The sequence below is a fragment of the Lemur catta genome, chromosome 17, assembly GCF_020740605.2.
Source record: "Lemur catta isolate mLemCat1 chromosome 17, mLemCat1.pri, whole genome shotgun sequence".
Lineage (NCBI taxonomy): Eukaryota > Metazoa > Chordata > Mammalia > Primates > Lemuridae > Lemur > Lemur catta.
Genome location: NC_059144.1, coordinates 38,493,941 through 38,508,460, shown reverse-complemented (window position 1 = coordinate 38,508,460; position 14,520 = coordinate 38,493,941). Strand labels below are relative to the sequence as shown.

General features: G+C 45.9%; 1 protein-coding gene across 1 annotated transcript; it reads left to right on the top strand.

The window, feature by feature from the left end:
- The first annotated feature begins 28 nt into the window (after nucleotides 1-28).
- WFDC3 (WAP four-disulfide core domain 3) lies at nucleotides 29-12,902 on the top strand. The gene is made up of 7 exons (XM_045528084.1): nucleotides 29-200; nucleotides 2,059-2,154; nucleotides 2,626-2,757; nucleotides 3,374-3,520; nucleotides 10,643-10,774; nucleotides 11,904-12,089; nucleotides 12,669-12,902. Exons 2-7 carry the CDS (start codon nucleotides 2,073-2,075, stop codon nucleotides 12,683-12,685), a joined length of 696 nt encoding a protein of 231 aa, XP_045384040.1. The 5' UTR covers nucleotides 29-200; nucleotides 2,059-2,072; the 3' UTR covers nucleotides 12,686-12,902.
- Nucleotides 12,903-14,520: the final 1,618 nt, after the last annotated feature.

The following is a 14,520-nucleotide window of genomic DNA, read 5'->3' as shown; positions in this document are numbered from 1 at the left end:
CATTGAAGCGCGCCGCCTGCCGGCCCGGAAGCACGACGCGGGGGGAGCTGTGGAGTTACCATGGGAACCGAACCGCCGCCTCCGGCCGGGTCCGCCCTGTGTGGAGGTGGTCGGATCCTCCCACAAGGGCTGTGCCTCAGTGTGGTGTGGGTGTTGAGTGGCGGTTCAGTCAAGGGCCGTTCCCGGCTGGACCAAGGCCGGTGCGTAAGTGTGGGGTAGGAGCAGGGGAGCAGGTTTCCCCAGGCTGGGGTTGGGGAGCAGAGGGGAGCGTTTTGTACAGCAGCACCAGTAGTTCAGTCTTTGAAAACTCTAGATTTTAATATGCCGGGCACTCAGCTCCTGGAATTGGAGCGAGCCTAATGCCAGGATTGGGAAACCCAACAAGGCGGGGCGGTCTGGTTCGTGCCATCCCAAACACTGATCCTCCAGGTCTCTCCAGGCTTTGATCCCAGGGGCTGCCTCTTGTGTCTGAAGGCATCAGAATGATGTGCAGCCCCTGCACCCCCCAGCTCCTCCGAGACTCACCCGTCTGGGGAGAGAGGCTCAGCTCCCTCGGGCTGGGAAAGTCCACCAGCCAAGATCCAGCCTTCATTCTGATGCCTTCAGACAGCCGTGGAGTTCCCCAGCGGTCCCCTTAGCTCTGTCTCGGAGGTAAGACATCCCTGAATAGAACTGGATCCATTTGTGGGTGGTAGAGAACGTTACTTTTACCAGGTCACAATATGGAGTGGCAGAAAGTGCATGAGTCTTGCAATTAGAAAGATCTGGATTCAAATCTGGTATGGTATGGTATGGTGGTTAAGACCATTGGCTGTGGAAACGGACTGCTTGCCTTTGTTCAACCACTTACTAGCTGTGTAACACATGTTTCATAAACTTTCTGTGCCTCAGTTTCCCCAGTTGTAAAATAGTGATAATAGCATATAACTTATAGGATTGCAGTGAGGATTAAGTGAGTTAATTCATGTAAAGTGCTTAAAATGGTGGCACCAGTAAACTCTTAAACATTACCATCTGTCCTTACTATTACGAAATTCCAGTGGCTGCCACTTATGACATTTTTTTTAGCCCCTCTGAATCAGTTTTCTTACCTCTGCAAGATTACTGTGAGGATTAAAATAAATAATGTGTATAAAGCACATATTAGGTCATCAGCAAACGTTAATCATCTCCATTCTCCAACATCAGCCTTATAACAGTAACGGCAACTTCTTGGCACCAAACTCTGGCTATAAAGGAGGTTTTTACGTTTTGCCTTGAATATCCCCTGCTTTTTAACTCCACAAGGCTAGGCAGTGCCAATGGACACCATTACGTATCACGGCTGACTAAAGGCATGAACAGGAAAGATAAAAATAAGAAACAGAAAAAAAAATAAAGAGCATGTATATGGGCAAGACTATTTGAGTCACAGCAACTGTTCTCTTGGGTTCTGCCAACTAGCCATTCCAAGAATGGCCTGTGTGGGCTAGAGGCACCAAGATGTAGGTTTTTGGTGCATTTGTATTAGTTTTGAACAAACTCAAATATTGCTTTTCTGGAGTTTTTTTTTTTTGATAGTTTGTAAGTGGTCTGTTCCATTCTGTCTTTTCTAGGTTGCTAGGACGAACAGGAGCCACAATGTTATTATGCTTTTGTTATTTTATTGGCTATTTTCTTCTTAAAACATGTCTCTAGTCCTTCCCTCTATCATTTTGGCTGCAGCTATATCCTTCCAACACCCTTTAGGGCTCTTTTTGATCCTTTATCCAATGGCCATTCCCCCATTTTCCCAGCTACCGAACAGGTTCCTCAGGTTCCTCAGATTGTCCAGGAGTGTTGTGTATATTCCATTACAGAATTTGATCACCCATCACGTGTGCCCTTTGGTAGTGCTAGGAATTTTCCCACATACCAGCAGCCAATCACTCTTGTTGTTAGGAGAAGACATTCTTGGGGAATATTGTGGAAGGGGAGACTTTGGGACTGGGTTTAGGGCAATCCCCCGTCCTGCCCTTTCCTTGGTTGATACACTGGGCAAGGTGTATACCTCTGGCCTGACCTGAACTCTCATCTCAGTTCTCAGCATCATCATGATGTTAAGCTGCCTCTCCCTTCTGAAGGCACTTCTTGCTCTTGGGTCCCTGGCATCCTGGGCAACGGCAGGAGAACATGGTGAGCTGTCATTGGGGATCACTGGCTAACAGTAACAGAAAGTGACTAAAGGAGAAGTCATCCCCTGCCTTCTCCCAGAGCGAGGTAGCTTGTTTGTGGAGATGATCATCTCTGTAGGATGAGACTGGATGAATAGAGTCTCAGGACAGCCAGGGTAGGTCCTTCTTTACCTTCCTGGACAAGGAGATAGGACTTCCTGCTGGGTTTACTAGAGGTTCTAGATTTTCCCTAGAGCTGCTTAAATAAGAATAGGATTACCCTAACCTTTCTCTCTCTATCTGCAGAAGGGCTAGTTCTTTAGTAGTGTAGATGTGTGTTAGTAGTTGTGTGGTAGGAGGGGAAGGTGGGTGTAGAGATATTTTGGATAGGAATGTTTGGAGGGGCCGAAGGTCCTTGGAGTACATTTGGCTTCCATTCCCCATTTCTTGAGGCTTGGCCAGCCACCCCAAGATCACGTGCTATCTTTTGCAGTGAAAGAGAGAGAATGCCCTTCTGATAAGTACTCATGCAAAGAGCTGTGCCAGGGTGATGCATCATGTCCAGCTGGGCAGAAGTGCTGCACCACAGGCTGTGGCCAGGTTTTTCGAGGAGACATTCCTAAGGGTATGTTGGCATGAGGGGCAAAATCCTAATGTACTCTCTGACCTTGCCTCTGGGATACATAAAACCAGAGAGCTTCCTACCTCCTAGGTTGGGTCTTGAAATCTTGTTTGCCTATAGCACATCTTCTTTCCCCTTTTGGGGTCCCTTCTCTAATCATCCAGTGCCCCCAGTTCTTTGCCTTCTATCAGGAAAGAACACACAACTGATTGTCTTTTAGTTTGGACTCAGTTCCTGTGAAGGCTGGATGGCAGAGTTGTGAAGGGCAGCCTATGTAAGATAGTGATTAAGAGTGGTAGATCCTAGAGCCAGGCAGACCTTTTTAAGCCTTCAATAGGCCTTAAACAGCTCTTTTTAAATCTTAAGTTTTTAGCCTCAGTTTCCTCAACTGTAATTTGGGGATAATTATGATGATCAAATGATATGTTCCTGGCACAAAGTAAACATCAGTAAATGTTGGCTATTATTATTGTTGTTACTGTCTCTTTGCTTTGGCACCAGAGTTGACAGGCTTAAATGAAGCTCAGGCCTTCCTTCCTGTTTTCCCTCTCTGCTATGCCTTTCAGTGTCACTGGGCACTGTTATCTCCTTTCTGTGGCTATCTCCCTTTTTGCTACAGGGAGGAAAGGAGATTGTCCCAGGGTAGTTCAGAAACAATCCTGTTTTGAAAGGTGCATCACTGATGAGACATGTCCGGGTGTAAAGAAATGCTGCATGTTTGGCTGCAATAAGAGTTGTGTAGTCTCAATCTCTAAACAGAAGCTGAGTAAGAACCCATCCCTGTACCCCGTGGTCTTTTTGACTTGCTTGTTTCTTTCTCAAATACACACACATCATCTTATTGTTGGTTTTACTTTACTTTGAAAAAACAATAATTAAGTGCCTGCTATATTCTGAGAACTTTTAAAAAGAAACATGCAAAGGACACCCAAGTCATGATGATTTGTGCTATGTCACTGAGGCAGGCGGAGGAGGGTGCCACAAGGGCAATCTCAGCATATCCTTATTTGTAGGCAAGTTTGAAGGCTATGGGTAATTCCCAATTCCCATTGTCAGTTTCCATATTCTCTGTTAACGTCTTAGCCTGAAAATCTGCAGAGATAGAGAAATAGAATCTTGATACCTGTGGAAGGCAGCACACATTTCCCTACTCACTTGCTTCTGACACTTTGTGTCCCCTCTGTACACACACAGGATGGCCATCTCCTGTTGGAGATGGAGTCTGTTTTATTCTGGTTCTGGTAGAGAGGTGTTTGAAGGGACTCCTCCCTCTTGCAGAGTTCCAATGACCTAATTCTCCATTTATACATTCATTTCCTCAATAAATATTTATTAAATATTTGCTATTTGCTAGATACAGAGATGGGTTCTGGGTACACTTTGGTGAACAAAGTAGATCCCATCCCTGCCTTCATGGAGCTCATAGTCTAACGGGGAAGAAAGAAGTTTAACAAACATGCATGTACATGTATAATTTCAAACTGTGATAAGGACAATAAAGGAAAGTTAAAATGTACTGAGAGGTGGAATAATGAGACTCACTTTAGATTGGGTGGTCAAGGACGGCATGTCTGGGATGGTGACATTTAAGCTACAAGCTGGAGGAGGAATTGAAGTCAGCCAGATTGAAGGGTTTGATAGACATTCCAGGAAGAGAGAAACACGTGCAGGTGTCTTAAGATGACAGGGAGCTTGCCAGATTTGAGAAACTGAAAGGAAGCTGGTACGGTTAGAGTACAGATGGGAAGGGGAGAATGAAGCCAGCTGAGGATGGAGATGAGTGAGACTGGGGAGGTGGCAGTGGGGATGGAGAAATGTGACACAGTTGAGAACTTGGAGGTAGAAATGACAGAGCTTTTTGCTCTAGTCCTTGCCTCCTTCCTCATTCCATTGAGAGACCCCTAAAAGTTATTAGAAATTGATGCTGTATCTTCTATGTCTAGCCTCTTCTTATTCTCCTCTTGTTTCAGGACTTTTATGGCTACTTTTGCTTATTTGTGCTTTGAGATATATTTTATTATCATTGTCTATTTTATTAGAATGATGTTATATATAAATTAAGAAGAGCTTCCATTACTATACTATTGAATCTTTATGTTTTCCCATTGTTCAAGTATATTTGATATATTTGAGGGTGTTTTATAGTTTTAAAATATTTCTCTATAAACTTATGCCTGGGTATTTTCTGCTATCTTAAATGGGATAATCTTCCATTATGGGATAATCGTCCATAATCTTCCCTTATGTTGTCTAAAATAACTGGAACGATTCTGTCATCTGAGTGCATGTGGCAGCATATCAGAGTGGAAAAGCCTAGGTCTGGGTTATTAGAGACCTGGGTTCAAGCCTGAGGTTCACTGGTTACTGGCCAGCAGTTCCCTCGGCAAGTCTCTTCTGCTTCTCTGAGCCTCGGTTCCCTTCTCTGTAAGATGGGAAAAATAAACCCCAGAGGGCTGTTGTGATGATTCAAAATGTGTAAAGTGTCTGGCCCTCAGTTACATTGGCTTCCTTCCTTTTGCCTCCTAAGGTCTTAGGGCTGGGTCAGGAGTACAGTTTCTAACCATCCCCTTTTATCCAGAACCAGGTTAGTTTTCTTTGATCAATTCCTCTTGAGACCCTGAAACTCCATGACATGTGACAACCTCTTTCCTTACAACTAAAGCTCCTCAGGTAGCAGGCCCCTTCCCAGCACCCACTGGGTCTGCCTGTGCCGGGCATAGGCAACTGTCTTGGGCAGCCTGCCTGTAAGAGAGAATGGAAGGTTGTACTCCTTGCTGGGACCCTCGAGGCCCAGCTCTGGAGCCAAAGCCTGGGGATCTGTCTCAGGCGGGTCACTCACTGCTGGCTTGTAGGGCGTGGTACAATCTTCCCAGTGTTTGAAGCTGATGGCTGAATTGCGGGGGCTGAGGGCAAGGCTGGCACCCAGGTGCGGTACCTTTGTGGGCTGCATTGGCCACTGGCCAGCCCAGATGGAGCATCCTTTTCCCTTGGGGCTAGACAGGCAGGATAGAATAGCGATCTCCTGCAGATGTCTCTGGTCCTGCTGGCTGAGTGGGATTCCTTCCCTGGTGGGAGGCGACATTGGAAGCTGTGTCGGTAGGTAACTACTTTTCTACAAGTCCAGTCCTAGGGAAGGGCTGGGCCATTCACCCAAAGCTCTCCTTTCTGGACTATGAAAAATTCCTGCTTTCCTTAAGCTCTGACACTGTCAGAGGTTTGCTATAACCAGAGCTAGTCTGTTTGGCAAGGTGGCCGGGCAGTGAGATTGCCTAAGGGCACAGGGCAGGCACTGGGACCTGCTCTCATGAGGCAACTGTTCTGGTCTGAACATAGGTCAGAATCCTGTCTCTTCTGCTTGCTTGCTATATGGCCTTGAGCAAGTCCCTTCTCTCTGAACCTTGCTTTTGTCATCTGTAAAATGGGGATAAGGATATTTACCTCGTAGAGTAATGATACAGTTTAGAAGAAATGCATTTAAAAAGTCTGCACTAAACCTGCCAAATAATGCTCAACAGCTCATATAGTTCTGCCCAGCACCTCTCTGTTCAGGTTCCCTTCCCACTTATCTGAAGTCTGACCTGTCCATTTACTCACTCACTCGCTCACTTACTCACATATTCAGTATACATTGTGTGTCTACCCTACCTGGCACATGGGTATCCAGTGGTGGGCAAGGCAGTCCTGGTCCTTGTCCTCATGGAGCTCCCACAGGGTATGCACGCTTGTGATGTGAGAGACAGGAAATAATCAAATAAACAAATAAATAATCATCACAAATTGGGGTGAGTGCTATGAAGGAAATTAAAAGAGAAATACAGAGGCTATGTCATTTTAACTTGGAGAATGAGAAGGAGCTGGCTGTTGGGTGGAGAGCAATGAAGAGAGAACTGCAAGGGCAAAGGCCATGAGAACAGGAAGAGCTTACTGCTTTTACAGAAGTGAAAAGAGAAGGAGGGTGCTTTTGTTTGAGGTTAGAGAGGCAGGCAGGGCCCAGACTTTGGGTGGGGGTCATCAGGGCTTCTCTCTTTGGCTTTATTCTAAGTGAAATAGGAAGCTTTTAAGGGGGTCTAAAATTAGGAGAGGCTGTGTCCAGTTTTCATTTTAAAAAGACCACTCTACTAGTGTGTGAACAATAGATGGGGGCAAGTGTAGATGATGGAAGACCAGGTAGGAGGCCATTATGGCAGGCTAGGTGAGATGACCAGGGCTTAGACCAGGGTAGAGACAATCCAGACATAGGAAAATGGGAGGCTTGAACTCCTTGTGAAGGTAGAATTGATGGGACTGGGTGAAGAAGTAAGTGGCCATAGGAATTGAGGGAGAGGGGGTATCAAGTATGGTGCCACTGGCTGGGCATAGTGGCTCATGCCTATACGCCCAGTGCTTTGGGAGGCTGTGGCCAGAGATTGCCTGAGGCTAGGAGTTCAAGACCAGCCTGGGCAACATAGTGAGACGTTGTCTCTAAAAAAATCAGCCAGGAGTGCTGGTGCATGCTTGCAGTCCTAGCTACTTGGGAGGCTGAGGCAGGAGGATCGCTTGAGCCCAGGAGCTTGAGGCTGTAGTGAGCTGTGATTGTGCTACTACATTCCAGCCTGGGCAATGGAACAAGAACCTGTCTCTAAAGAAAACAATTAAGAAAAAATGGTGCCAGTTGTTCAACTTGAGCACTTGGGTGATGGTGGTACTCTTTAGAGTGGGATAGCCTGGGAGGAAGAGGCTTTGGAGTGCAGATAGATTCTGGCCTAATATTTGTCTTTTTAGCACCCCCTGCTGTCTCCCTACTGTATGAAACTTGACCACTCCAGATCCCCTGTGACCCTCTGTTTTGCTTATTACAACATATGCACTCTATCTTTTGTCTAGCTTGATGGTATGTGTTCCCTGTGTGTATGACTGACCTTTTTCTGAAACCTCCCTGCTGGTTGTACAGAAAAGAGTTAACATAGAAGGCCTGAATCTGCTATTCTTAGAAAGGCCTGCTGGCAAGATTGGCCCTGGGCTGGCTTCTGGGAACTTGGATTTTGGGAGTGTTCCTACTACCCTAACTGATAAGAGTGGCTCAGTGTGCCTAAACTGTGTTCAAACAGACCACATGCTTTCCATTCTGAAAGCCTGGAATCTTGGTATGTGCTAGGCAGAGGGTACTTAAGTGACCATCCCTAAATAAAAAAGCTGCACACTGAGTCGCTAATGAGCTTTCCTGGTAGACAAAACTTCACACATTTCACAATTCTTTGGTAGAAGAATTAAGTGCATCCTGTGTGACTCCCCTGGGGGAAGACTCTGGAAAACCTGAACCTGGTTTCCTCTGGACTTTTCCCCTTGATGATTTTGCTTTGTATCTTTTGCTGTAATAAATCACAGCCATGAGTATGACTATATGCCGAGTCCTGGGAGTCCTCCTGATGAACCACCAAACCTGGGAGTGATCTTGGGGATCCTTGACACACTGGTTTATAACTTGCCCCTAAAACTGTACCACTGGGTCTTCTCTTTTGGCAGAACTGAGCTGAGTGAGTCCCAGTGGTGCTTGGTTTGTGTTTGGGTGATCCTTGCTGGAGTGTAGGGGGTCATAATGTGGTTTGAAGAGCATAAGACCTCGTGTTGGAGCTGGGGGTTTGGGATTCTGTTCTGCTACTGTTGACCTTGGACCAAGCCCTCTCTCTTCCTGGATGTCTGTCTGTCCATTTGCAAGAGAAGGGGAGCAGATTTGATAGCTCAGAGGGCCCTTCTTGGTTTAAGAACTCCGGAAATTTCACTTTCTGCCAGGAACTGGTATCCTTCTCTCAGATATAGTGGAAGGTTGGAGCTGAGGCAACAGGAAAGACTGTGTGTATTCCCTGGGCTTCAGCTTCTCTGTTTGGTGACAGCTTGAGGTTTGGGGATGGGTACAGATGGAGGGTGGGATGGCCATCTCCATTCTGGCTACCATTCCTAGTTCTCATCCTGGTTCCTGGTAAGGTAATTGTGAGGTGATTGGGAGCCATGCCTTATGAGAAGCTGAGCTTTCTTAGCCAGGCAAAGCCAAGACAGTGAAAGATAGAGGATCCTGGCTAAAGGGGTGGCATGAGTCAGGTTGTTGCAAGGTCTCTGGGGATAAGAAAAGGACCATTGGATAGAACTTCTACAGAACCAGATTTCAGGTGAGTATAATGGAGTATGAAGGCTGTCTAACTTAAGTATAAGGATGGCATAATCTGGCTTGAAGGTAATGAGGACCCATTAATTCCAGATGTTCGAGCTGAGAGAAGGGGATTGTTTAGCAGCGATTCAAGCATAAGACATGGTATTGGACTGGGTGGCTGCACTGGGCACCCATCAAAAGGAATGTGCTCCAACCTTCAAGGCCTCAGCCTGTCCCCAGAGAGTACCTTCACTGCTTCTGAAATTTGGTGAAACCTCAGGGACTTCAAGGAAGTCTGACCTGGAAGAGAATAGGAGTGAGGTCTCTATGCCTGGTCCTAGGGATGAGGGCAGAGAGCAGCACAGTGCTCCTGGCATTGGTTACTTCAGGGACAAGCTCCGCAGAATGGTGCAATCTGGGGAATATGGTGCTGCTCTAGGTCCCCACTTTCTAGGGTACATGGTGTAACTCCATGAGAAATTTATGTCATTGGATTTCTCCATCAGGGCGATTTTTGTGCCCAGCCTTCTCAACTCTGGGCTAGAAGGCTTTTGTTCTTTGTTAAATGGATTGCAATGTTTGTCAAACAGGTGGGGAGAAGCAGGGAGATGCATCTGGTGGTTACGGTGATCAGATTTTCTGAATCAAAAATCAAGACACATGGTTTTGATGTGATCTCACAATAGCACAGGATATTTAAAATAGGGGCTGCTCAGGAAAATCCCAGGGTGCAGGGTTATTACACTTCGGTTGTTTAGCTGCGCATGTTCTCCTTGGAGTCCAACACGTGCTTTTTCCATCATGGCAGACTTCCTGGAGCCAGCTGTGTGCAATTACACTTACCTGTTCCTGCTCAGAGGCACTGGGCCAGTACTGCTGTGGTTTTCTACAAAACGCTTAATTGCCTGTCACATTTCTCTCCATTTAAAAAACTTGAAATAAACACTGAGATAAATGAGTCATGGTGAGTTAGTCTGGTTTGGATGCGGCCTTCTTTGGGTGTGTCTGCTCCTGAGGACCTGGCCAGCTGCCTGCATGTTTTAAGGATGAGATAGGAATGGTAGAAAGACTACTTCATTACAGATCAAGAGGTTGAGTTTTGTCCTGCTTTGCCGCTGACTCACTCTGTAGTTCTGGGCAAGATCCTTCTCTGAGTCTCATTATCTTCATAGGGCTGATGAAGGGGCACATCAGGAATGTGTTTGGCTGTACACAACAGAAAATCAACTTATATGGGGTTTGTTTTTCTCACATAACAAGAAATCCTCGGCTGGGTGTGGTGGCTCAGGCCTATAATCCTAGCACTCTGGGAGGCCAAGGTGGAAGGATAGCTCAAGGTCAGGAGTTCGAGACCAGCCTGAGCAAGAGCGAGACTCCCCCCCGCCCCGGGTCTCTACTAAAAATAGAAAGAAATGATTTGGACAGCTAAAAAAAAAAAAAAAAAAAAAAAAAAAATATATATATATATATATATATATATATATATATATATAAAATTAGCTGGGCATGGTGGCGCATGCCTGTAGTCCCAGCTACTCGGGAGGCTGAGACAGAAGGATTACTTAAGCCTAGGAGTTTGAAGTTGCTGTGAGCTAGGCTGACGCCACGGCACTCTAGCCAGGGCAACAGAGCGAGACTCTGTCTCAAAAAAATATGAATAAATAAAAAAATATATATATCTTAACATACACATGGGACACAATGAAAAAATGTATTTCATATTCTGGTGCACTTCTGGGCTCTAATGCTTTGATTCTATGGCAGCGTTTGGTGGTGAATGTCCTGCTGATCCCCTTCCGTGTGAGGAGCTGTGTGATGGGGACACGTCCTGTCCTCAGGGGCATAAATGCTGCAGCACCGGCTGTGGCCACATCTGCCGTGGAGACATTAAGGGAGGTATGTTTGCTCTTGTGGGATGAAGTCCTCCAGCACTTCCTGAGTCCCATCAGGGAACCACCCATGGCGCCTTCTCTTTCCCTTCCTGGGAGGGGCCAGAATTCTCATCCTCCCTATTCCTCTAGTCCCTCAACCCAGAGCAACCCCTCCCACTAGGGCCAAGGGGCCCACATTGGCATGGAAAAATGCAGGAGGAAGGCAGCGTGGGGCAGCAGGAAAGGCCCCTAGGCTGGACAACAAGCAACGTGGCTTCTGCTCTTGATTCTGCTGCAGATTTGCTCTGTGATCTTGAATAAACAAGTCCCTCTTGTTGAGCCCAAGTCTCTTCATTTGTAAAATGAAGGAGTTGCCCAAGATCACTAGTTTTCAGACCTAGTTTTTTAGCACAAAGCTTTCCCCCTACCCTAAATGAAATCTTAGTTGGAAGCAGCATATATGTAACAGATAAAAGCATTCCTGTTCTGATTCCTTTGGTTCTTTAATTAAAAAAATATATTTTTGAATGCTACTTTTGTGCCAGGCACTATGGAACTCCACTGAAGAATTATTGAGCCAAATGTTATCTTAATCCCCTTTTAGATTCCAAGGCAATGCTCAAGGTGGTCGGGACAGACTCTTGTCCTTATATAACTTCAGCCTATCAGGGAAGATAGACCATGAAATAATGAATTATGATAAAGTTTGATGAGAGGAGGCATGCAGGGTGGCACAGGTGCACAAGGCAGGGGCACCAAGCTCATCCGGGGTGGCAGAGAAGACCTGCCTGAGGAAGTGACACCGTGAAGCCTAAGCATAGGGGGAGAGAGTGGTGGTCTGGGAGCCTTGCCCATTCTGCACCCCACCCAGCTCCATCCCTAAACCTGCAGGGCTATTAATCCCTGAGTTACCTCTAGTGAACTCCCTTTGGGACACTATTTGAAAACTCTAGGCTTAGGGGTCTCTTGGGTCCCTACAGATTCTCAGATCCTCCAGCTTCATGGTTTTCCATCCAGTTTGGCTAAGGTCTAGTTAGGGTCAGGGCTTGATTCACCTGGAGGCTTTGTGTCTAAGTTCTAGATGTTCTGGATGGGAACTTGGAGAAAGTGGAACCGACATCCTGTCCCTATACCAGTGCCTGTTTTTCCTGCAGGGTGGGATGGTGATTGTCCGAAAGTTCTGGTTGGCTTGTGCATTGTCAGCTGCATGGTGGATGAGAACTGTCAAGCTGGGGAAAAGTGTTGCAAGGCAGGCTGTGGCCGCTTCTGTGTCTCGCCAGTCCCGCCACCCAAACTGACCATGAACCCCAACTGGACCATCAGGTCTGATTCTGAATTAGGTGAGTATAGCCCATTGTTACTAACTGCTATGTGCAAAGCACTGGCTTAGGTGCTGGGAAGAGGACTTTTGAAGGTCAAGAAGAGTCTATTTGGAGAGAAAGATTCAATGTCAGAGATCAGAACCCTCATACAAACAGTATGGGCTTACAGAAGTTCAGGGTGGGTGTGGCTCCCTGGGAAAGTCTTTCTGATAGAGATGGGATTTGATCCCTAAAGGCTAGGCAGATGTGTCAAAGTGAAGATAGCACAGAGAATGTGCCAGACAGGTAATCTGGTGATTGTTAGCAAGAGCACAGAGGATGGGAATGTATGTGACATGTTTAGGGAGTGGGAGATCAGGGGAGAGTGAGTAAAGAAAAAGACATATCTCCTGTTTTTTATAACAGGAAATACAAGGTTGACAACTGAATAAAAGTCTTCAATGCCTATTTGGATTGTATTGTCTAGGAAGAAGGGAGCCATTTAAGGCTTTTGAGAGCAATATATGGCAAGCTTCTCTAGGGTGGAGGGGAAAGAACGCATGTTGAGTAGCTGGAGCAAGGAGGGCACAGTTGACTTGGTATTTCTTCTGCTTGCAGAGTTCCCAGTGCCCTAGCTGTACTGATTTGTCCGGAGCTTCTTTGGTAACTCCAGGGGGCCTGTCCTGGCGACCAAGAGAGGGTGACATCCTGGGGCTTGTGACACTCTCAGGAGCACTCACGACCCTTTCTGCTCTGCTTTTTCTCCTGCTGGTGCCTGCGACATAGAAAACAGCCTTGGGATTGGGCAGCGGGTGTGTGGTGCTTCTCTTCCCCAATAAAAGCTGGTGCTGACTCTCTGGTCTGTACTGTTTGAGGGCTTGGGTGAGACAGGACAGCTAGGAGGTCTGAGTGGGGCTGTAGGGTTGTATATAGGAAGGATGGGTAACCCATTCTTTCTCGGGTGATTTGCCGTAGATGTCTTTCTCAAGCCCCGGGGCAGGGGTGGGAGTCAGTCCTTCTTTCTGGGCCTGCTGAACTTCCTTCTTTTATTGGAGAATGTGGGTTGGGAGTGGAACAGGAGTTGGTTGCTGGAATGTTCCCACCTTGGACCTTTTTCCTTGAGGGCCTGCCCTTGGCTCTAAGACAAGCAATTTGTCTCTTCCAGGTATCTTTATGTAGGGAAGGGACATCCCTAGGTTCTTGGGACAAAGGCAATTTTTAAAATTTATTTTTTGTGTACATAAAACGGATTATATTCTATATCTTGGAGGTTTTTCATGTTATTACATATATTCTTTTATTATTTATTTAAAAATTTTATCAATCCTGTTCCTTTTACATAAATACTCTTTTAATATAATTCTGTGAAAGGGATAATTTATTTTACTACTCATTTCTTGTTGGATATTTAAATTTTTTTATTTTTATTAAAAAAAATTTTTTTATGGACGGAGTCTCACTCACTCTGTCACCCAGGATGAAGTATAGTGACGCAATCATAGCTCACTGCAGCCTTGAACTTCTGGGCTCAAACAATCCTCCCACCTCAGGCTTCCCAGTATTTGGGACTATAGACATGTACCATCATGCCTGGCTAATTTAAAAAGTTTTTTGTAAGGATGGGGTCTTGCTGTGTTGCTCAGGCTGGTCTCGAATTCCTGGCCTCAAGTGATCCTCCCACCTTGGCCTCCCAAAGCACTGGGATTACAGGTGTGAGCTACCATGACTGGCCTTGTTGGACATTAATATCCTTGTACATATATATCTTGGCCTATATTTTCAGGTAAATCTGGGTAAATTTTTAGTAGTAGAAGTCCAGTTTCTGAAGTAGAGCCTGGTAAAAAATATTTGTTTTCGCTCAGCAAATATTTGTTGAATGAATGAAAGAATGAATGTAATTCTTTAATGTATCAATTAAGAATTTGTTGGGCTGCAAGTAATAGGAAACCCAACTCATGGTGGCCTGGCCAATAAAGACATTTAATTTTCTCACATTGGAGGGTGAGGCTGGCTCAGCAGCTCAACCATAACCCCGACAACCAGGCTCATTCCTTCCTTCTCCATCAACCTCAAGGTGTTGGCTTTTGTCCTTGAGCTATTCACCTCATGGGTACAGGATGGTTGCTGCAGCTCTAGATGCCACTGCAGGAAGAAGATGTGTGTAGAGGTCAGTGGCAAAAGATCTTTACCTCAAATGGCACTCTCCTTTTAATGACTTCTTTCCCAGAAGTTGCCTCAGGGTGGTTGAGAAAGCAAATATCTGCAAAAGGTAATGGGAAACCTGGCTTAGGTTAATCATGCTTCATCCCTGGGGCTTGGAGAGGGGCCTACTTGGACATAGAAATTGAGGTTCCATTAGCAAGGAAAAAGGAAAGGATGCTTTTGGGGTAGGCAGTTTACTGGCTCAAAGGGCTTATGCATTTTAAATTTGGATCGAGATCCCTAGGTAGGCAGGGCTTTTATAAAAAGG